The 23,469-nt window shown below is 39.7% G+C and overlaps 3 protein-coding genes across 5 annotated transcripts in view; 1 reads left to right on the forward strand and 2 right to left on the reverse strand.

Annotated features, from left to right (window-relative positions):
- LOC135692230 (diamine oxidase [copper-containing]) overlaps nt 1-5,481 on the reverse strand; it is a 29,545-nt gene extending 24,064 nt beyond the window's left edge. The window contains exon 1 of the mRNA XM_089112164.1: nt 5,378-5,481. Coding sequence (XP_088968290.1) covers nt 5,378-5,408 — 31 coding nt within the window. The 5' untranslated portion in view covers nt 5,409-5,481. The remainder of the gene's footprint in view (nt 1-5,377) is intronic.
- The window catches only part of LOC148958647 (diamine oxidase [copper-containing]-like), a 29,470-nt gene extending 7,596 nt beyond the window's left edge, over nt 1-21,874 (reverse strand). The window contains exons 1-4 of one of the 3 annotated variants that reach the window (XM_089112160.1): nt 21,421-21,874; nt 10,441-11,258; nt 5,378-8,137; nt 2,832-3,297 (exon numbers count right to left, since the gene is read on the reverse strand). In XM_089112160.1, coding sequence (XP_088968286.1) covers nt 6,617-8,137; nt 10,441-11,258; nt 21,421-21,478 — 2,397 coding nt within the window. In that variant the 5' untranslated portion in view covers nt 21,479-21,874 and the 3' untranslated portion in view covers nt 2,832-3,297; nt 5,378-6,616. Of the gene's footprint in view, nt 1-2,831; nt 3,381-5,377; nt 8,138-10,440; nt 11,259-21,420 lie in introns of those variants that run through there. The other 2 variants (XM_089112161.1, XM_089112162.1) reach the window with 2 other exon arrangements.
- LOC148958648 (uncharacterized) lies at nt 2,311-3,910 on the forward strand. Its single transcript, XM_089112180.1, has 3 exons — nt 2,311-2,374; nt 2,459-2,934; nt 3,506-3,910. The coding sequence occupies exons 1-3, from the start codon at nt 2,311-2,313 to the stop codon at nt 3,515-3,517; spliced, it is 552 nt and encodes a 183-aa protein (XP_088968306.1). The 3' UTR covers nt 3,518-3,910.
- Nucleotides 21,875-23,469: the final 1,595 nt, after the last annotated feature.

The raw sequence follows: 23,469 nt of genomic DNA on the forward strand, positions 1-23,469 counted from the left end.
CGTTAAGTTAACTATAAATATTCTATCTTGTTTTTACGCCTCCTTCCTGTTTTATTCTGGGAAATATAAACACTTGAATAGGTTTTGGAACTCAATCAAGACTCTTCTAAAACAATCTTGATGATCTTTGTGACATTTTGAAATTCTGTCTGATTCAGAATTCTGAAAGTCCGAAAATTCTAAAAATTCTGAAATGCATTAGAGTCGGTCAAGCAGTTAAACTTTGCAATATGTATGTACAGAAAAAGTCATGACCCTTTCCAAAGTATGACGAAAATGACAAAGCACCGTTTTTATCACTGCACGTTTTCAGCTTATCACTGCACAAATTTATGGGGGCCCGAATGGTTCAAAAGTATCCCTTATTAATAGAAGTATACTATTTCACTGGAGGAATTTGTTGCACAGATGTCACTGGAGGAATTTGTTGCTGGAGGAATTTGTTGCACAGATGAATAATCGCCCATTATCAACAGAGAGAAATCTGTCTCCAAGGCAAATGCGGGAGCAAGGCATGTTGGAAAACATAAATTCAGATCATACAGCAATTGAAGATATTGAGAGCTATGGGATTGATCCAGATGCAGCGCCAGTCTTGGAGAATATAGATTATCAAGTAAATTTAGACCCTCCAAATGCTCAAATAACAGAAGCAGTTTTTCTGCTCTTGATGGCACAGTTTCTTCTCCAGCTTTTAAAACCATGACATCTCTTGTTGCAGTGCTTGAAGCAAATGGTCTACCTGGTGTTCGACCTCTTGAAGCTCTTCCTGTGAAATTGGCAGAACTAGGCCGCCTTGTTGCAGCAAAAGCAGTTGGAAATCGTCTTCGCAGCTCAGATACAGCATTCATTGATTGATTGTTATTCGTGCGATTCAAACCATGTCTTTGGCCATTATGTTGAGCATATGGATGATAACGATTGGTGTTATTTGTTGATGCTGGGCGACCCGGGCCTGAGGCCTCATGTTGCTGACCCTGTCTTGGCCTAGGCCTACTGCTGCCAACTGTGCTGTCACCTGTAACAGAATTTGTACTTCTTGACTGTTGACGTGAAGTTGTTTCATCGCTTCCAATTATTTCCAGCTACTGACTAATGCTTTCCATCGCTTGCTGGGCGATTTGCCTCACATGGGCTTGATCGTCAGCCATTGCTCCTGTTCTTGTTCTGTTGCGCACTTTGGCGCCAACTTCTTACAGCATTGCATCTTGGGATACTACACAATTAATTCTGAAAGTAGACCTTTAATTAATTGCAAAACATTTAATTAAATAACAAAGTGCACATTAAATAAATTATCAAAGTAAACACTTGAATAATTGTTTTGGTGCATATTTAATTAATTGAGAGTGTGTATTCTGATAATGTTGACAGGTTATTAAATTCGCAAGCAAAGAAGTATAATTCATTGCATTGCCAAAAATTAATACTGCAATGCCATTTACTAATTCAACGTGGCAATATTTAATACAAGTATACCTCTATTAATAAGGGATACTTTTGAACCATTCGGGCCCCCATAGACCTAAGATAACAAAAGGAATAATCTTGGATGAATCAATCAAACATCCAAATTGTCTGCTTATTAGGTTACATGAAGGCTAGCAGTGCCAAAGAAGACGCCTTAAAATTCAAAATTTCTGGGGTAGCATACCTTCCGACCCCCATAGCATCCCACTTTAGTGCTGTGTCCTCAACACAAAAGCCTTGTACTGAAATTTTTTGAATTCGTTTAATAGCTAATGAAAGGGTTTGGCAGAAACAAAACTAAAAATTGTATTTTATGTCCTTAGATCTCCTTCAAAAATACAAAATAACCACTAAACTTAGTAAGCGAATTATTGAGTGGTTAAACATTTTCAAATTATAATTTATTTTATTCTAACCTGCGCGCAGACCCAGTTCTTGGTTCATTTTCTATGCCAGTCGGTTCAATTTGCGTGAAGGCTCCCTTCCCTGTATGTAGTTGAAAAGGAAGAAGTTCAGGGTTAGTCTATATTTTGCTACTCGTGACCAGGAGGGCCTCTGGGTCTCAAGTCAGACACTTACCATACTGTGCGTATTTCCATTCAGGAAGGGCGAAATCCGACCAGCGTTTAGGTGAAAGGAAACATTACGAATGCAAATCTCACTCTTATAATCGAGGGGCGATTCACTCTTGCAAACAGATTTTGCCTAAAACAAAAGGATTTCTGGGGATTTTCAGATAAAACAATAGGATTTTCACAGAAGGTGTACGAGATTTTCTTAGAGTGATTTGCCCCTCGCTAATAATGTAGGGACTACTACAGCAGCACGTTTCAGTCAACAATGGCTGAGAAAAACCAGAAGGCAACTAGACGCGGAGTAGGAACTTGCCTCGTTTGTTCACAAAGTTAGGCATCGCGTTATAAGCCTAAAAATTGTTCGAACTGTGGGAATGAGCTGGGAGGCTCTTTTTTGAAAAAGCAAAATTGAGCGATTTCAAATGTGTTCGGGTGCACAGTGGCAGTAACGAGTGACGTTACTTTATTATCGGTGATAACATCTACAAGAGATACACGTCCATTTGCTTTAGATAGCAGTGATAATGAAAAGCGCCTTTGCTACAATCAAACGTGCAAGGAAATTAGAGGTGTTTTGGCCACGAGTGGGAAGTTGTCAGAATTCAGTTGTGAGCCAAAGGAAGCAATATACAGAGTTGATTCATTTTCAGAAGAGGAGATTGGATCGTTCACAGTTGGAGAAAAAGTTGCTTCGTCAATGAAGAACAGTCAAAGAATGGGGCAGCCAACAATAGTGGTAAAACTAGTCCCGAAGAGTAACGCTGTTGTAAGTAAAGAAACTGCTAGTGACCCATGCGGTTATGCGCATGTATCCATCGATAACTCTCAAACAACGAATCTACTTTGCAAATTTAATGAGTGCAAGGGAAATCAAGGAATTACAAAGCAGGTAAAAAACGCATATGCATTCATTTACATTTTGTTATTCTTGCCCGTCAAATGAAAGAGAACATCGACCCCCTGAACACTTGTATCGCATATTCAACTGAAAAAGATGATGAAGAAGAAACTTTCTCGCATAGCACGTTGCTTTGGGAAAAAGATCTGGAATCAAATGCCATTGGTCTTTAACGATCTTCAACACTCAAGATGTATATGCAGTTGTCGATTCCTTACAACATTCCAAACGATGACATAAATAAATGTTACGATCGCTCCATTCAAAGTCCTGATGGCCGATATCTGCCAGAGATGGACAGCTGTCGACTTTGCAGTTCTCCTCTCAACTCTCCTTCGTTTCCTAACGGGTCTTCTGGAGAGGAGAAAAATGGATTCTTGATTACAGACATACATCCGTTTGGAAATGTCTGTAATCAAATTATGCAGATTGCAGGCCTATGAAAGGCAGACAACAAATTATGTACAAAAAGGAATAAATCATAAGCCAGAACAGCACCACGTTTTTGTACTGCAAGTAGCTGAATCATAACTATACTAATGAACTGTTTCTTTTTCTGTAGGTATTGCGTTGACTGCATCAGACACAAGCAAAATACAAAGCCAATCTCATTCAAACGAAAAAGAAAAGAATAAACGAATAACAATAAAAACTGCAATTAAATACAGCCAGTAAGTTCTCTTATACATCTCTGGCCGTTTAACTCGAATTTTTAAAGATAAAAGGTAATTTTTTTTAGTTTTTCTGCCAATTGTATTATCTTTGAAAATCTTTTCTTCTGACTCAATCTACACAAAGGTGCACGGTCATCTAAATGAATTTATTTATTCCAAACATCTATTAAAATCAGCACTTTGATTCACATTTCAAAAAGGGATATTAAGTTTAATTATCAATGCACAATTATTTACATGACAGCTTCAAGATGCTTTTTAAAAGCCTCTCACTAAAAACTGCCTAAATTAAAAAGCCCCAAGCAGCTAAAGCAAGGATTCACAGTTGGCAGATTATAAAATGAAAGACAGTATTGTATAAACAAAGACTGCCTCGTTTTCAAGATGATATTAGAATCACTGAAATATCACTTTTCGAGTACACAAGTATAGGTATAAAATATGTATTAGCCAACAGTCTCGACACCCATACCACCTAGAACACCCATAACACAATTCACGTGTAAAGGTATATACATACTATGTACTAGCCAACACTCTCGACACCCATACCACCCAAAACACCCATCACACTATTCATGTGTACAAGTATATATACATACTATGTACTAGCCAACACTCGCGACACCCATGCCACCTGAAACACCCATCACACTATTCATTTGTACAAGTATATACATACTATGTACTAGCCAACACTCTCGACACCCATGCCACCCAGAACACCCATCACACTATTCATGTGTACAAGTATATACATACTATGTACTAGTCAACACTCTCGCCACCCATACCACCCAAAACACCCATCACACTATTCATGTGTACAAGTATATATACATACTATGAACTAGCCAACACTCGCGACACCCATGCCACCCAGAACACCCATCACACTATTCATGTGTACAAGTATATACATACTATGTACTAGCCAACAATCTCGACACCCATGCCACCCAAAACACCCATAACACTATTCATTTGAACAAGTATATACATACTATGTACTAGCCAACACTCTCGACACCCATGCCACCCAAAACACCCATAACACTATTCATGTGTACAAGTATATACATACTATGTACTAGCCAACAATCTCGACACCCATGCCACCCAAAACACCCATAACACTATTCATGTGTACAAGTATATACATACTATGTACTAGCCAACAATCTCGACACCCATGCCACCCAAAACACCCATAACACTATTCATTTGTACAAGTATATACATACTATGTACTAGCCAACACTGTCGACACCCATGCCACCCAAAACACCCATCACACTATTCATGTGTACAAGTATATCCGTACAATGTACTAGCCAACACTGTCGACACCTATACCACCCAAAACACCCATCACACCATTCATGTGTACAAGTATATACATACTATGCACTAGCCAACACTCTCGACACCCATACCACCCAAAACACCCATCACACTATTCATGTCTACAAGTATATACATACTATGTACTAGTCAACACTCTCGACACCCATACCACCCAAAACACTTGTGTATATAGTATTTATATTGAGACATTGGTAAATTGATACTAGATTTCATTAAATTGTGCTGATTCAAATGAATTCTCTTTTACTGATTATCACAAATTTGAATTTAGGGGCAAGATTTTGTAACGATATTGATCACATAGAAAAACGTGGAGATTCCCGCTCTGTCAATCAGGTGTATCGTAACTTTAGGTTCTAGGCAACCCAAAGAGATACACTAAAGCATCAAACCTGGAATTAGTTCTGTCCTTTGATCTGACATCGTTGTTTTTAACTCTTTCGCATCGCCTGTCTACTTGCTGCCTTAGTAGGCCATAACCGGTGAAACAAAAACGCATGACATGGCAGATTGCATTTACCTGCATTTATCTAGGGGAATGCCCCAGCCTACAGACCAATCAGATAGCGCACAACGTTTACCACTGATTATTTATGGTTTTTGGCTTACCATTTTTAAACTTTCATAGATAAAAGCTTTTATTTGTAAATTGAATTGCTACAATACAGACACAAACGACTTGGCGCTCCATAGAAACCAGGGGCGACGGAAGCATTTTGAGGCGGCGGGGGCAGCTACAGTATTCTCTCCAATTAGCGGACACCGTTGGGGCCAGAGCAAGGTGACCGCTAATTGGAAGTGTCAGATTTTTGGAAAGTTTTGCAATATAACTCTCAAAGTTGAAAATTTGACAAAATAAAGTAAAAAACTGCATATTTTAGTCATGGTAAAAATGCTTCCCATTGCATGACATCTCAAATTCCTTAAACTCCTCTCCAAGTAAAATGGAGTCTATTACTGTCACTAGTGACAACCAGAAGATTATCAATTCCCAAAAAGTGTAAATAATGCTTTTAAAAGCTTGATTTTAAAGGTGTAAACATTCAACATGGCATGGGCGATAAAACCAGGGGGCAAGAGGGGCAAGAGGGGCAAGAGGGGCAAGAGGGGCAAGAGGGACAATAGGGACAATAGGGAAACTGGCCCATTCAACTTCGAAAAACTTCTGACATCCCTAACAAGGAACACTCTTTTTAGAGCTATGTCAGTAAATTTCATCAATATAGCTTTTACCTGTACAAAACAAACAACCACGGCTTCAATGTTTGAATTGTTCAAGATAAAAACATGCACTGAGAAACAAATGTAGAGAATATAAAATATATTTAAGCAAAGCTACGCAAATAGAGAAGATGGATAAGCCAATTTCTTGTAAGAAGTATGCAAATCCTACTGTACTCTAAAGATTTAGCATTTTTAATTCAGACGCAGCAGGCTATTGAAACTAAAAATTGAAAAGCTTTCACAGGGACTGTGGCACTGAAGAGTAATACCATTGACCCAGACAGAAATGCATTGTCCTTGCTTTGTTTGCTATCAGATAATTTTACAGCAAAAATAAAAAACTACGAGAGTGGGACCCTGTTAACCTACTGACGATTTTAGATAAAATATCAGAAACTAACTTTTCACTAAGGGTTTGGCGTAAAAGTGATTGTTCTTTTAGGAACAGGGCAACTGCTATCGTCCGGAGTTCCGTATTTTTCAACCTTTGTTCCACCTTTTCCATCAGTGCTTACGATAACTGCATTGGTCGAGCTCATAGATGGATCCTCATCAAAATACCCATAGGGACGGACAAAGAAAGAAAAGCGGTTACCAGGAGTAACGGTTACTGGTATATCCTCCGTATTTGGTACATGCAAACACCCCAGAGAGACCCATGCAACTAAATCCTGGTTTTCGATGTTCTCGTCATCTTTCACGTACTCATCAAAGTCAAAAGCAGGGGGGTCCATTCCATGTTGATTGTATATCGACGAACCATACCGCTCTCCATCTTTGTACTTTGTCACCGCCAATTGGTACTTTGACCATGCGGCGGCTTTTGTCACAAAATAGTCATCCGGGTACTTTTGCTTCACCATCGAATCTAGCTGCAATCGATAACCTCGAGGATTTCCATATTTGTTTTTCGCGTTCTCATTGTGGACAACTAAGTACTTAGGATGATCGAAATTGTAATTGAGTAAGGCTTGTTTCTCTGTTTTCTTCGTGTTACGGACAACCTGCTTCTTTATCAAGTAGCCGACATCATTCCAGGGCACGCTGACGTTCTTTGTTTGGACGTCGAGAGTCTGGTAACTATTTTTGGTTCCCACAACGTCTAGGTCAGCCTTAAACAGGATGATATGATCGTGAATAGTTCCCTGTGTCCGGGGCAAAGATTCGTATGCATATGGAACCTCGGTCGGGTAATAAGAGCTGGCGATAATGTAACCAGATGTACTCATTCTCGTTTCCACGGCACCAGTTTGGTAAAATATAAAGTCAATGATATAATCATAGTTGAATGGAGTTAGGACTGTTCTAATAACAAGAGCGCTATCAACCAGACCCGCTACGTAGGAAAAAGACCACGCACTGTCGAAGCCAATGTGCCTTCGAATGGGGATTCCGTTGTTGATCTCAAAAACGCATATCGACTTTGGATGCTTCGCAGCATTTGCAGTGTCTACAAAATGGTAGCTGTCAATGAAAACAGCCTCTTCAGGACAATCAATACCCTTGATTAGCTCATTGTTACTTGATCCGATACGAAAGAAAGAGTCAAGGAACTGCGCATTACTTTGAGAAGGATCGTTAGCTGAATAAAAAGAAGTTGCTTCTTGCATGCTTAGTTCGTACATTATTCGGGAGTTGTTAAAACGAATATCGTAAAGCGCGGGACCCGCAGAAGAACGCATTCCAACGTGGAAATCCCAACCCATGTAGCTTATCTTTCTTCCTGCTATCTCAAAGCGCCTGCCTTGAGGACTGACCAAGGTTGGCTCTCGCATTGGTGATTTCAGGAATGATTTTCCCCGCCGACGAAGAGATGCTGCCAGGCTGAAGTCATTGGAAAAGTTCAAAACTGTCTTGTTGATGGTGCCTTGCCTATACTTCTGAACCAACTCAGCAGCAGACTTAAAATATTGGTTGTGGTAGTAGATCTAGAAAAGAAAATTCCATATGTGTAAACCATTCCTTATGACCCCGTTTACACTACAGAAAGAAGAACAGAACTCCTTCGTTCCGTTCTTGTTTGTGCACGATACCTCTTTTTCATCGCGTTGAAACTGAAGCAAAAAGGAACGGATCCAAATTTTAGCCCGTTTACACTTGAGCAAGAAAACGGAACTTTCACGAGAATTACGCGCAGTGGCGTTCTTTTTTCTGTAGTATAAACGGAGTCTATGTTAGCACTTATATAGATATTTTCACGACCAGGGCTTGTTTGGTTACATGTTATATCCTAACCATGTCTACTTAGTACTGTGTGCCTCAGTACTTATTCCATGCTCAAATTGTCCTCCAAGGAAACGGCACTTGTACTAAATAAGAACAATGAGTTTGTTCTGCATAATGATTTTAGACCATTACAAAGTTTGAAAGGAAAGAGAGCTCATAGAAAATTACAAGAATACTTGATTCTGAAACTAATCATGCCTATAAATGTCAGGAAATGTCTGACTTTATCGTGAACAAGCTTGGACGTACTGGTCTGAAGAAATAAAGTAAATCGTTTCCTAAATGTATGATTATACCATCAAATATTTTGTAATCTTACACAATCCATAAAACTGGCCGATTTGTTTAAAGGCCAGTTTCTACTTGATTTGCTTTGGTCAGCGAAAAAATTTTAAAATGTCGACATATATTGAAAAATTTCTGCTGCTAAACAAGGGAAATAAAAAAGCTTATTAATTAATTCAGAATGCAGAAAATGTTCCTGGCGCTGCGTTGTAGTTGAACTTGTGATATTTGTGCAGTTGAAGTCAACATTGGTGATGTCACTAAATTGTTTTTACATGAAGTAATTACAAAATATTTAGGCCTACGGTGGCGTGAGCAGTCAATTTTTTGTTCAAGAATAACCAAACCAGTTCTCTCTTACACTAAAGATCATCACAAACGTCCCTACATGCCACAATCTTGCCTCTGCGTAGTATTTTGCATAAAGTGTTATTTATGTATGAAATTCACGAAACCGTTCTTTTATTCTTTTTTTGTTTAATAGGCCCGTGGTAGTCATTGTCCTATGCTCCTCGGGGTATCGTCCTGTTAGTGTTTTAGCGTATTTTCCTGTAAGTAATGTATTTCGTAATATGTACTTGCAAATATCTATTGGACTGTTTCAAAGAATCCACGGAGCAATGAATTCTTAGAAGGCCTTGAAAACCAAATCTCGATTCCTTTTAAAGAGATATGGCTGTTTTGAGAAGATTTTTTGACAATTGGAACGTTTATCGGGGGTTAATTCAGTTTAGAAAAATGCGATCCAGCTAGAAACAGCAAATGCTTATGGCTAATTTTGGCTCATTGCAATCTTTCTTCTTGTTCTTGGGCTTGCAAAGCCATTGTTGATACATAGGGTTGTCCTTCTGTACACTACAAGACGATGCTCAAAAGCCTGACAGTGCCAACGCAAACTTTTCCCGCTTCGTTTTCCCTGGTGCTCAAATAACAATATCCATAAAAAGAGAGAAGTGCCCAAAAAACAATAGGGAAAGGGCCTTTAGAGCTACAATGCGCGCAGCAGCCCAAACGCTCGGGTCGATCCAATAGAATTTTTTGGTGCCCGATTTCGCTGCCCACATTCGGATGCCCACTTCCAAAGAAAAGAGTAAAAAAACTTGGCACAAAACCTGTTATGATAGGCTTCTTACGCAAAAAAAGGACCAAAAGGGGTCCATCTTTCGAGGTAATTTCCAGAAGACCTACCACGCGCCCAGAAGTCCACCCTCGTTTTTCTGACTTGCCTAATGATGTAGTTAACGATTATGAAGAATGAATTTGGGCACAAAAATGTCTACGGGATCGACCCCAGCGTATGGATTGTATGCATATGATGCACTTTCTCCTTTGTTAAGACTTTTTTATTGGAGGGAATCTCCACTGACGCCTGCGCATTAAGCTGATGAAGCCTCCTATCGCTATCGATATGATTATCGTCGCCAATGCTTAAACTGCCTAATGATAGCCCTAAACAATAGCAATCTAGAATCGTCATCCAAAACAAGTATTGATGTTTCTTGTAAATAATCGTGTTTGACTCGCACTTTGAAAACTCCTTGATTTATTTCTCATCGGAAAATTGCCCCGAATTTTATTCCATGTCCTCAATTCATAACGGCAACCGAGAAACAAATTCAAAAAAGGTGCATCTTATTACAAATATTGAACCTCTCAAAACAGTGGAAAACACGAAATATCGTCCTTGATCTTTCTTCTTGAACTAGATTATTTCTCTTACCTGTTCCACTTTCCAACTGTTGACGTCTCTATCTGCGTAGCTGACAAGGACCTGAAATGGAACTGGATGCAGGTCATAGCCATCAATGTCCTTATAAAATAACATCCATGTTTTCCTGTTTCCGGTACGAAAAGCTGCTGGAGCTCCGATAATATGTGGTACCAGACAATTCTCTGAGCAGTTGTCTCCATACCACAGGTTAAAGCTTTCTTTTAAAACAAAGTAGCATTCCTTGGTCGCTTCCTTTAAGATTTTGGAGATCTCCTCATCTTCCTTATCGAACAACGGCCTTGATGAAAAAGGAACTGGATTGGCCCGGTGTGCAAGATACAATCTTTGATGTGTGGATGGTGTTGGCAGAGGACTAACGAGGTATTCTTCAACATCTGGTGAAGATTTCCCACCATTAACTATTATCACCCTTGCTCTTCTTGCCGGCATTTTGCCGTTGTTATCCAAATAATCAAGGACATCTTTCTTGTTTGGCAGGTAAAGTTCGATGAGATAAATGAAGTTTGAATCCATTGTCGACTTTCCATGGGCAGTCAGATTTAAGGAAGATTGCTTCATTAAATAATCTCGGACAGCATGAAGTTCATCTGGAGATAAATCTTGGAAGACAGAAGGGTTTTTGGGGAGGTTTGTGTCCTGTTTGTAAGGAGAACTGCATGACGGTCCTTTGGAGGGGGCTGCCTTGCTAGAGTCATCTGCAGTTGCTTTGGTAGCTACGATGCAAAGAGCTATCACAAGGGCCACGATGAGGGCGCACAAGGCTGCCACCAATACCTTCCATGATGCTGGCACTCCTGGCTTTCGATCTATTGAAAAAAAAGCACAGATCAAAAACATATGCATGATGATTATGATTAGAAATTGCCTTGGTTTGCTTTTAGTCTAGCCAATTAAAGTTTAGCACTGTTCACAAATTTAGTGGCTTCGAGTTTTACTATTTAGTATTTACTATTTCTCTAATTTGTTTGTGTTTAGGTTCTTTCTTAAAAGGCATCCCGTTTTCTTTTGAAAACAAGACAAAAACACGTACCAGAAACATTCTCCCGAGCTTTTGGGGCTAGCCCCAGACTAGAAGAGGACGCACCAATTAAGTGCTTCATATGGCTCGACTATTCAAAAGAAGACTGCCCTCTAATTGGTCAATCTGCACAATTTTGCATTCCTTTGGGGCTAGATTGAACTAGCCCTTATAAATTCAATTCAACGATATATTTTTGTATGCTGCTGCGATAGGCTATCTATCTTGAAGTGGAATACAGCCGGGAACCAAGCAGAGTGGCGTTAATTCGTCGACTCGCATTTAAAGCAAATAATTTTAAGAAAACTGAGTAAAGTCTGCATCAGAATCCATTTTGCCGATCGTCAAATACAGCTCAAATTGGGGACGTTAGGCCGTTGGCCTTCTTCATCCAAGGTATACCCTTATCACACAGAAGTCTTCTGATGGTATAAAATAATTTGTCCTTCACAGCATATGACAATTAGAAGGGAGACGTTTCATTCTGATGAAGCCCTGAATGACGGGGCGAAATATTAGTATTCATTTAATTTAATCTATTAATAAAAATTTATATTATAACATTGGATTCTCGTCGCCGTTTTGTTTTGTTCCTGAATTTTATCCTCGTATTTATATTTTACTCATTGCAAGATTCAGAGAATCCGGCGGATAGCCTATCCTGCGGTTCTTTCTTCTCACGCAAACTTTTTATTCTTGGCCTTTAAGGTCCCTTGCTTTAAATTTTAAATATTACGTCATCAGCCCAACCAGAAAATTTCCCAGCAGCCGCCACTGTAAGGTAGTACCTTCCCTTAATAAAAGATCCGATATCAAGGAACCAAATTAATCACGTGTACAGTTGTTAGCATGTTGTTATACACTGTAGGTTTAAGAAAACACATGCCAACATTCCAACGTTCCAACATCCCAGCATTCCAATATTCCTCATTCCCTGCTTTCAAGATAGCTGAGATAAATGTCCAGTCGCACTAAAACAGGGAATGGGGAATGGTGGAATTGAATTATTTTCTCAGCTTAGGCAATGATTTTGTTAGCCCATTCTTTACTGGACGAGAGTCAGTGGCGGCGCCAGCAGTTACAGAGTGGGAGGGTAATGGGCGTGGCCAGTGTGACCACGCCCTGTTTGCCTCTTTCCAGTGATTCGTCCCTTTCCTTGGGAAATTTGATCTTCCCCTACCCAGCGCTTTTTAATCCATTTTTAGAAGAAATATATAGACCATATTTTCAGAAAAGTGGGGAGGTAATTACCCCCCATACCACCCCTTGGCGCCGCCACTGATGAGAGTGTGAGGCTCTTTAAATTGTTGGAATATCATTCCAGGTTTTCAAGCAGCCTTGGGATTTGGAGATCTTAGGTATGTTAACATAGTCTAATTGCCTGTATCGTAGCCGCTTATTGGTGATATATCAGTCAACTTATTGTTCAGACACTCGGGACATACTTTCTTAGTTCCCTTAAACATCAGAACCGACTTGGGAATCCTAGAAGTACCAGACCCTAAGATCCTAGGACCCCTGGGTCCCTAGGACCCTGAAGTACTGAATACAAAAAGAACCCTTAACTATGAGAGATGCCACTTCTTCTGCACAGCTTGACGGCTGTCATTATGGACACGTAGGACCCGGGCGCATTTGTATCGAAGTTAAATGGGATTATCTTTGTCAAACTTGAAAATCGAGGCAAGCTTTTTACACTTCGACAAATAGCGTGGGCATTTCCATTGTCACGAGTAGCTTCAAGGCAAGACTACGGAACCTTTGAAGGATTAGGCGAAAGTTGACAAATCCAGCCAGAACGAGTTTTGCTGGGCGCACTGGAAACGCTACATAGCAGATTAATATCTATTGTTAAAAGACAATAGGTATTACATTTGTCATGTTTAAAGTGCTAGTGCGCCCGGGCCCTAAGTACTGAATATTGAGAGGAACGACTTCCGCACAGCAGGTTCCAGTTAGAGCTGTCATTATAGCAATTCGGTAGATTATTTGCTGTTTATTTTTGATGAATCTTTTTTGGCTATCTTGATGTAACGATAAGGGTCCTTGACATGACGGTGAAGAACCAGTTAATAACCAAGCTCGTAAGTGGAGCGATGGGCTAACTGGCAAAAATTTAAGTGAACTCTTCAATTAATGCCGGGCAGGCTAACTGAACCTGGGTCTATGAAAAATTAAACATTTCAGAAAACTCCATCATATAAGAAATTCCAAATTTTCTATTAACCTCTCATAACCTAAAAAAGTCATTCTTTTTTTAGCTTCGACCCAATCCATTTTATAACCACATGCTATGACGTTTATTTAACCTCAGTTTTGATGTAATCCATGATATTTATTATTCGTAATGGAACATCTCAAGGCCCCACATTCCTAAAATGGGGCCCTTTTTACCAGATTTTAAAGGGGGCCCACCGGCCACAGGCCGATGGGCCAGTGGGCCAGCCGCCACTGCCGGTGTAATATGCGTTTCGGTACCCTATGCAAAAGTGTAACATTGTGAGACACAATGTGTTTCAAATCATGTGATTTAATCGTAGTGCGATGTCATGACACGTTATGAGTAACAAATTGACCAAAATGCTTTTCGAGTTTAAAATCTTACACTTTTCAATCAAGCAAACTTTGGAGTCACCATTAATGTTGTACTTTTTTGCATAAACGTAACAAGGGATATCACAACACCGCCTCTTATTAGCACCCCCTTTTTTAAAAATAGTTCGGTTGCTCTTTACATTCTGGAAAATATGAACCAGAACATTTCTGTACCCAGGTCAGTTCACATGCTAAATTCCACCATTCGTTTTGGTATCCAATTGTCTTAATGCTTGGGTACATTTTTCCATAACCAAAATTGTCATGCGTTTGTGTACCCGGACCGTTTTCCATGCTAAATTCCACCATTCGTTTTGGTATCCTATTGTCTTAATGATTGGGTACATTTTTCCATAACCAAAATTGTCATGCGTTTGTGTACCCGGACCGTTTTGCATGCTAAATTCCACCATTCGTTTTGGTATCCTATTGTCTTAATGCTTGGGTACATTTTTCCAAAAACCAAAATTGTCATGCGTTTGTGTACCCGGACCGTTTTGCATGCTAAATTCCACCATTCGTTTTGGTAGCCTATTGTCTTAATGCTTGGGTACATTTTTCCATAACCAAAATTGTCATGCGTTTGTGTACCCGGACCGTTTTGCATGCTAAATTCCACCATTCGTTTTGGTATCCAATTGTCTTAATGCTTGGGTACATTTTACCAAAAACCAAAATTGTCATGCGTTTGTGTACCCGGACCGTTTTGCACGCTAAATTCCACCATTCGTTTTGATACTCTATTGTTTCAAAGCTTGGGTACGTTTTTGCATAACCAAAATTTTCATGCATTGGCGTACCCGGAGCGAAATGCATAAGGTTACCGAAACGCATATGACACCGGCAGCCATAAATTTTCCCGACAAAATCTGCTTTTTTGAAGATTGGGGGGGGGGAGGTGCAGCACCCCCATACCCCCCAGCAGTTTCGCCCCTGATCTAGATTAACATAAAGCCCTGGCAAAACGACTAAACATTTCACTAAACATTTCATTCACCTTTAGTTTAGCCAAATGTTTAGTGAAAAGTTTATTCGTTTTGCCACCTTGTTTAATGTTGTTTAGTTGTGTTGAGTGTTGTTGAGCAAAGTTTGATCCTGGTCAATAATGTTTAACGTTGTTGATCTTGAACCACCAATCGAACATTTCTTGTGATCGCACAGGCGCTCTAGCTGTGGAAATCCAAAGGTTTTGGCCGTTTTTTGTTGGTTTTCCTGTCTCTACGTGACCCGAAAAGCCTTTATGAGACGTCTGCATATCTCGTTGTACGCCATTGTGTCTTCCTCAACAGTCAACTTTCTTGTCAATGTGCTAAAAAGTCTTTCTTTCCCCGTCGCTTCATCCAAGTTTTATTTTAAGCCACTGTTTGTGCATGCAACAAAATAAACCAAAAGCAAATTCCTATGCAAGATGCCCTACAACCCAACAGCGTCATAGACAGCTCGAAGTTCAAAAAAGTTGAGTGAAGTTTAGTGAAAAGTTTAGTGACGTTTTGCCACCCTCGCTAAACTTCGCTAAACTTCACTAAACAAAAGTTGAGTGAAATGTTAGTAAAATGTTTAGTCGTTTTGCCAGGGTTTAATGATAATAGTAACTGGAGATTACAAATCCTAAAACGTTACATTGAAAACATGGAATATGGGATGTTGGAATGCTGGAATGTTGGAGGGTGTTTTCTAAAATCTTTATAACTAACTACATATCGAGAGGAACGACTGCCGCACCGCCAGGTTCCAGCTAGAGCTGTCATTATAGCAATCCGACAGATTACATGATTTTTATTTTCGATGAATCTTTTTTAGCCATCTTGAAAACATGGAATGTGGTATGTTGGAATGAAGGAATTAGATGCTCAACCAATGAGTAAAGCTATTTTCAGCAAACTTGAGCAGATGGGTTTGGACTACAAAGGATGCCTGATAGGTATGGGATTTGATGGAGCGAGAGGTGGGGTCCAAATACTCATAAAAGATGAGGCACCAATGGCTTATTATTTGCACTGCTATGGGCATAAACTAAATCTTGTACTCGTTAAACTGTTAAGGTTGTACCACAAGCTGACAGTTTCTTTTCCCTACTTGAACAATTATACATTTTCGTTAGCAATTCTGTTGTCCATTAAGGCTCTATTTCGCTGCAAAAGGAAATGCATCCTGGAGAGAAAACTCGCGAACTCCAAAACCTTAGTGGGACCAGATGGTGGGCAAGAGCAAAGTCCTGCAGCAACGCTTTACTTCGTTTTAAATGTATCATGAGACTTCTGTGACAGGTCTCACATGAAGATAAAGGTGCACGAGCTATGACCGTGAGGGGTTTACTTGGCCAGATGGATTTTAAGTTCTTGCTGCTTCTACATTTCTTTGCAGACATCTTCTCTAAAGTGAATAAAGTTTCTGAGCAGATACAAGATCCAAAATTAGATTTGGCGAAAGCATGCCAACTTATTTCCACACTTCAACAACAAGAGTTAGAATGTCGAAGGAATTCAGATGTGGTTAACTACAGCGAAGATGTTGAGAAATTATGCAGGAAATGCAACATTTACATTGAAAAGAAACCGCGTCGGTCTAAAGAGTTGCCAGAGGCTCTTAGAGATTTTGCAGTAACCGATGGCATTGGGAAGTCAGCAACTGTAAATCCAGAGATACCGTTCCATGCTGATATTATTCTTCCAATCCTGGATTGTATGCTGTCAGAGCTGGATAAGCAGAAGATTTTCCTGTGATTCCAAAGAAATCTTGCGACACTTTCACCCACATATGAAAGCTTTTTAGAATACCAAGCATGGCATGGAGGTACCAATTATGTTATGATGGACTGGTCCATGAGATTCCTTTGGTAAAGAGACTTGTTGGCGAAAAGTGCAAAACGGTTTTAGAGTTTCTCTTAGAAATTTGCCCCTACAAGCAGGCATTCGATTGCCTGTATAATTTATTGTTGATTTCGGTAACGTTGCCTGTAATCACTGCGAAAAAAGCTTCTCAAAAATGAAAATTGTCAAAATATTTGTGAGAAATTCAATGTGTCACGACCAGTGGCGTAACGCAGTTTAGGCGACCTTAGTTCGAGAACAAAGGGCCCCCGACCAAAAAGGGGCCCCCACCAAATTTTTCGTATTGTGTGCTTTTTGCCCATGTTGACAAGGTTTCCTAAAGCCACCCCAAAAGTTCTTACTAAACAGTGTTGCTAACACAACACTGGATTCATTCATTCTGTTTTGTTTTGTTTATTCGCTATAATTCTTCAATGGCTTATTTCAATTATAAATAACGATCAATGTAGTAAATTGTACCAGGACAAATTTTTTAAAATAATTTTTAAAATTTGTTTCAATTATACTGACAATGGCAGCTGTGACCTTGGCATTCAGAGGGCACAGAGAGCAGGTACATGATAATGTGTGTGAAGGTGGGAACTTCTTGGCATTGGTCTCTCTTATGGCTGAATATGATGAATTTCTAGCAAAAGTTATATCCCTTCCAAGTAGAGCAGCAAAATAACTTAGCGCTAAGATGCAAAATGAGCCGATTCACTTGCTTGCAAATAATGTATCCTCGACTTTGGTAGAAAATATTGATTCCGCACCATTCTGGAGTATAATCTTGGATTCCACCAGAGTCGACCAATCAAGCGTTGTTATTAGGTGGGCAAAGGTAACAGAAGATGAATGCACAATTGTAGAAAATTTTATGGGTTTTGTGAAAATAAATAACGCCAATGCTGATGGTATAGCAAATACAGCTAAAGTATTTTTTGGAAAATCTTGGCATAGATTTCTCGAAAATAAGAGGTCAGGGCTATGATGGTGCGAGTGTGATGAGTGGAATTTATCGTGGCGTACAAAAATTGATAAAAGATATGGTTAATTCTCCCGTTTCTTTTGTGCATTGTGGTTGCCATAATCTAAACCTGGTAGTAAACGATGCGGCGACATCACACGTTATGAGTAAAAACTTTTTTGCTACCCTTCGAGATTTCTTCAGTTTTTTTGGCTCTTCCTTGAAAAGATGGAGAGATCTTGGAATCGAAGCTGGGAAAGGATCACTGACACTAAAAAAGTTATGTACGACACGTTGGAGCTCTCGCATTGATGCAGTGCCAGCTGTGCGTGACAAGTATCCCCAGATAATGAGGCCTCTGACGAGACTCATCTTAACATCCAACAACAAGAATGAGCGTGACAACAAATTGACACACTGGAATTTGTTATTTTCCTTGTATTCTGGGAGAGAATCCTAAAATCAGTCAATGCAGTATCAAAGGAGCTTCAGTCCTGATTGACTTGTCAGTTGCCTCTAGACACCTTAATATTGCACTTTCGGAGCTCCAATATCTTCGAGAATCATGGCAGTCTATAATGCTGACTGCCACAGCACTTGCAAAATCTTGGGATGGATCGCTAGAGTTTCAACAAAAGAGGGGTTAGGAAGGCAAGATATGAATCAGATGAACTTGTTGTAGATGGAAGACTGATGGATCCTGAGCAAAGTTTTAAGATAAACGTTTTCTACAAGATACAGCATTGATGCAACTGACAGAAAGGTTCAAAGGACAAGCAATGATGACGTCATTATTCAGCTGTCTCTACCCCAACAACCTGGCAACACTGAGTCCTGACATGCTTGAAAATGCAGTACGAGTAATTTGTGAGAAATATCCAAATGACTTTACAGATGAAGTAGATTCTGAGATGAGATCATTTGCAACCGAATTCAGAAAGGAGATTGCAGTCAAGAAAACTGTTCTAGAAGTTAATAACCTCGTGCTTCAGAGCCATATTAGTTCATCCCTTCCAGAAATGTACAAGCTATTAACACTTTTCGTCACTTTGCCAGTAACTGTTGCATCGGCAGAAAGATCATTTTCAAAGTTGAAACTGATAAAGACATATCTAAGATCTACAATGTCACAGGAGAGACTGGACGACCTAGCAATTTTGTCAATTGAGAACAAGAAAGCAAAGAAAATTGGCAAAACAAAGCTTATAAAGGATTTTGCCAACGTTAATGCACGTAGAAAAGCTCACGTTGTGAGCAAGAACACCTAATTACTGTTGGCTTTTTCATATGTAAACATTTTCTTTACAACATCACGTGCATTTCTCGAGGCACGATTTTAAACAATATCCCATTACCCCGAACCCCTTTGCCCCGTAGAGCTCACTTCACTTCGCACTTACTAAATTCCCCATCTTACTAACTTCCTAAGGGCCCCGAGTGTCTCTGTTACGCCACTGGTCACGACCGCCTGAGCCATCTAGCACTTCTGTCCATTGAATCCAATCGAGCTGAGTCAATAGACCTAACACAGTTTGTTTATGAGTTTGACTCACGACATGAAAATCGCCGTATCAAATAACACTAAACCAGATTTGGAAAGACAATTCAGACAATTTTGTAAAACATTTTTTTCTTGCTTGTAACAGGTTATTTTTGTTGCTTATAAACGTTGTTGTTGATTTTTAGGACAAACGTTTTCTGCGAGACTCTCCTTACCTCTTCTGCAGGTGTCTTTTGCTTGATTTAAATAATATGAATTGCTCGGGCATTCTCTCTAAACTGCCGCATGCATTAATTATTCGCTAAATTTTTTGAAAGAAGAAGATTTAGAACACCTTTAAAGTAAGGCGTTATTTCATAAATACATTGTGTTCGTACACTACTATCCCAGGATTTTCTGAGATGCCCCCCCCCAGTTTTCTCAGGCTAGTCTCGCCCCTGCGGATCGCACAGGAAGGTACTGCCATGCAAAGGCTGAATTTCTACTAAACACATTCCATTATTCCAATATTCCAGCATTCTAGCATTTCAACAGTCCTTCCCTGTCTGTATACTTCCCTGTCTGGTGATCTAACTCGCGATGTTGCAATTTTTCGGATCTTTCTCCAAGATCTTGGGAAATCTTCGGTGCACTTTCAAACACTGAATGCAAACTCAGGGGCGGATACAGAGTAAAAGTTGACGGTCGCACAGAAACATTACCTAACAAGCGGTCTAGGGGGCCTCCCTCATGGTCAAGGGTAGAGCCATGATAGGGGCCCAGCCCCCTACCCCCCCCGGAACGAGAGCAACTAGGTTTAATTTCAAAGGCAAAAACCCTAAAGCCCACAATGTCGATTATTGCAACCATCGGAAATAAAAGGAATAATTTCGCCTTTTTCCAAGAAAGTCATCTTGATTTCTGGTCTAGAACATTATTTTAATGTCTTGTATGCGTTAACTTTCTAACCTAACTGCGATTTGTCCCGCTAAGCAAGACGGATACACTTTCGGAAGTTGCCTCACCAACTAGGTTTACAGGCTTTGTAGTAGTTTTGAGAGTGGCGACGGGACTGGGGCCCTGAAACGTTCAAATTGTTTAGTCAAACATTTTTCCCTTTTTAAAGATTTTCCAAATTTTCCAGCAAATCCAAACACGCAGTTGAGACAAAATATCTTGAGATTCAGAAGTGTGCACTTCCTGTGCACCTCTTCCGCGTGGATAAAGAAAAATTGGGATTCTTCTCCTTCACAACTTTCAACCTCATCCACTTTCTTCCCTTGCCAGCAGTTGTGCGGCACAGTAATCTAACATAGTGTTTACAGACTTTTCGTGCCGCACAAATATGTGAAAACTCGAATTTTAATTGGTGAGATTTGGTAAAATATTTGCATAACAAACAGCCTTGCATATTTGTGCGGCACGGGCGACATGCCCAAAAATCATACTGTTTTATAGGTCTAACATAGTCTTTGAATTTCTTCTATATTGGATTAAATGGTGGCATTTTGTGCGAGATCGACCAAGGTTCGGGTGGTTCGGTCCTGTTTTTATTGTGTAAAGAGAGGTAAATGTATCATCTGTAAGGAGGGAAATAAGAGATTGTGATAAACATGATTGCCTTTTTTCAATGACTGAAGACTAAAACTAAATTCTGAAAATCTGACGGTCTTCCGTGCGACCTGTGCGACACCCTGAATCCGCCCCTGAACTGACTATGCTCGCGCTACAACTGCTATTGTAATTAGCAGCTTAGTTAGTCTAGCTCCGAAAAATGCAAATTTGAGAAAATCTACAATTTTAATAAACGAACACGATGAATTCATGATTTCAATCAGCGAGCAGAGCCTAAGAAACTCACGAAATTAATCGACGAACAAGGTGACCATGGCCAAACGCATCAAATATTTCACCGAGCTTTGAGAACACTGCAAAAGTTTTTGAAGCCTATCAAACAAAGTTGAACCAACACAATAATGATCCAATACATGATAAAAAATCAAGGTGGTGAACCACATCACATTTTCCACAGAATGTTAAAGTTAGACATCGCTACGAGAAAACTTTGATGCCGTATGGCCAGGGCTTTTGCTCTTACCTGCTCCTGTGTCAATTTTAATCATCCTTCCTCTTCCAGTTTGGTGTCCACCTACCATTCCTTTGCCTGCTACTTTCAGGTGCTGCTCGATTTGTAACTTTTTTACAGTTGCACCCTGGAGCGCTATTGTTTTTTGGAATTTCCCGCAGTGCTCATTTGGAAAATAATTATCGTAAAAACCAGACCCTAAGACCCAGGACCCTCAAGTACTAACTTCAAAAATGCCGATGAGGAAGCATGCTGTAGTAGGCCCTGCCTAGAGTTTGTCGGAAAAAAGACCATATTTGCAGGAAACGCGCCATTTCAAAGGCTGCGTAGCCCCCATACAATTAAGAAAACTACATGTAATCAAACGAACCCCAAAATGACAGCTCTAACAGTTGAACCAAGCTGTGCAGAAGCATTGGCATCTCTTGAAATCCAGTACTCAAAGACTCATTGCTAACAATGGGCCTTTGCCAGCGTGTCGACGGTCCAAACAATGGCAGTAATTGATTTTAGACAGAAATGCATTATGGGATGCTTACGTAGCGCAATGGCTCAATGTTAGCAATGAGTCTTTAATGGTCCTAGTGGTTTTTTCAGTATGCCGGAAGTTGAGTGGTTGGCTGAGTTGAAATGTTGGGATCATTTTTGTGGTCTTTTAACAAGATGGCTCTTTTGCCGGGCTTGTGTCTTACATTACATATGGTCATTATAGACAGGGAATTTTAACAACAATCAAGCGAAGAGCCTAACCTTAGTTTTTGCTCTTAATTTGGATACTTACATACAGCCTTGTTGAATATTTCAAGCCTTGGATACACTTTTGTAGCACAATAGAAATCACGTGATCGATGACGTCATTCCCCCAGGTCTTCAAAATTTTTAATTCTCTTTTTTCAAAAATCGCTCCAACCATCTTGTTTAGCATTGTAATAGAAGCAAAAAGTTCTAAAGAATTGAGTCTATCAGACCTGCAGATAACGAGTTATTGCTATTTAAAGTTTCATGACGTCATCAAAATGGCGGTTCTGCAGTTTTCAAGCACGTGGAGTTCAAAGGCTGATGGTCGTAATTTAGCTTGCTTTTCCTCAATTTTGAAATTTTTTGACTTTCGTGTTATTCAGCAACTCAAGAATGTCTTTTGAGTTGATATATTTGAGTTGATATATTTGATGTGTTTGCCCGCCTGGGAAACTAAGTATTGAACAAAGCAAAACGTTCAAATAAAAATTTGTCTTCAAAAAGGCTATACTGAAGAGGGGCTTTCGTCAGAAGAGGAGCTTTCGTCAGAAGAAGAGCTCTCGTCAGCAATGAAAGACCGTTGATTCGTCAGCATTGTCGCTCGGCAATGTACTCCAACTTTTACAGCAGCTAGACAGTGCAGTATTAAATAGCACTTTCATGCCAAGTATCAAACCTCTTGCATTCAACCATCTGGTTTATCCGTACTCGTATTAACGGGAAGTCCATCCGTATCAAAAGTTGTACGGCACCGATCTATCCGTATAACTTTTTATCTGGACCATAAGTTATCTGGCATCGTGTAAACGCAGCCTAACTGACCGTTAGTCATAGCTAGTAGATACCTATAAAATGCTGATCTGATGATATAATCTTAAAGTTGGCAAAAAGTAATTGTGTTATGTTGAAAACAGAGCTGTATTGTTGGAAGGGTAAGGGAAGACATGCAAGTTGCGAGGCTTCAAGAAGAAGCTAAAAGAAAACATACTGTAAGCTTAAGGATGACTGTGTTAACAAGTGCGTCATAATTGGTTGACATTGAGCATAAGTAAGAAAACCTTTATCTTAAAATTCAAGGATAACGATGCAAATTATTTCAAATCAAACATTTCACAACATACTAATAATGAGTATCGTTTTCTTAATTAAAAAATGTTTGGAATTAACAACAATCATTCATATTTCACTAAGATGAAGATATGCCTAAGTTTCCCAAAATGCCCATGAGTGAATTTTGGGACAAAAGGTGCCCTAGTTGTCAGAGGGCTGTCAGGACAAAAGAGTTTCCTAAATAACAATGAGCACAGGTGCATTATGGTTAGC

Source organism: Rhopilema esculentum, chromosome 13, assembly GCF_057945365.1.
Source record: "Rhopilema esculentum isolate cy_ngs chromosome 13, ASM5794536v1, whole genome shotgun sequence".
NCBI lineage: Eukaryota > Metazoa > Cnidaria > Scyphozoa > Rhizostomeae > Rhizostomatidae > Rhopilema > Rhopilema esculentum.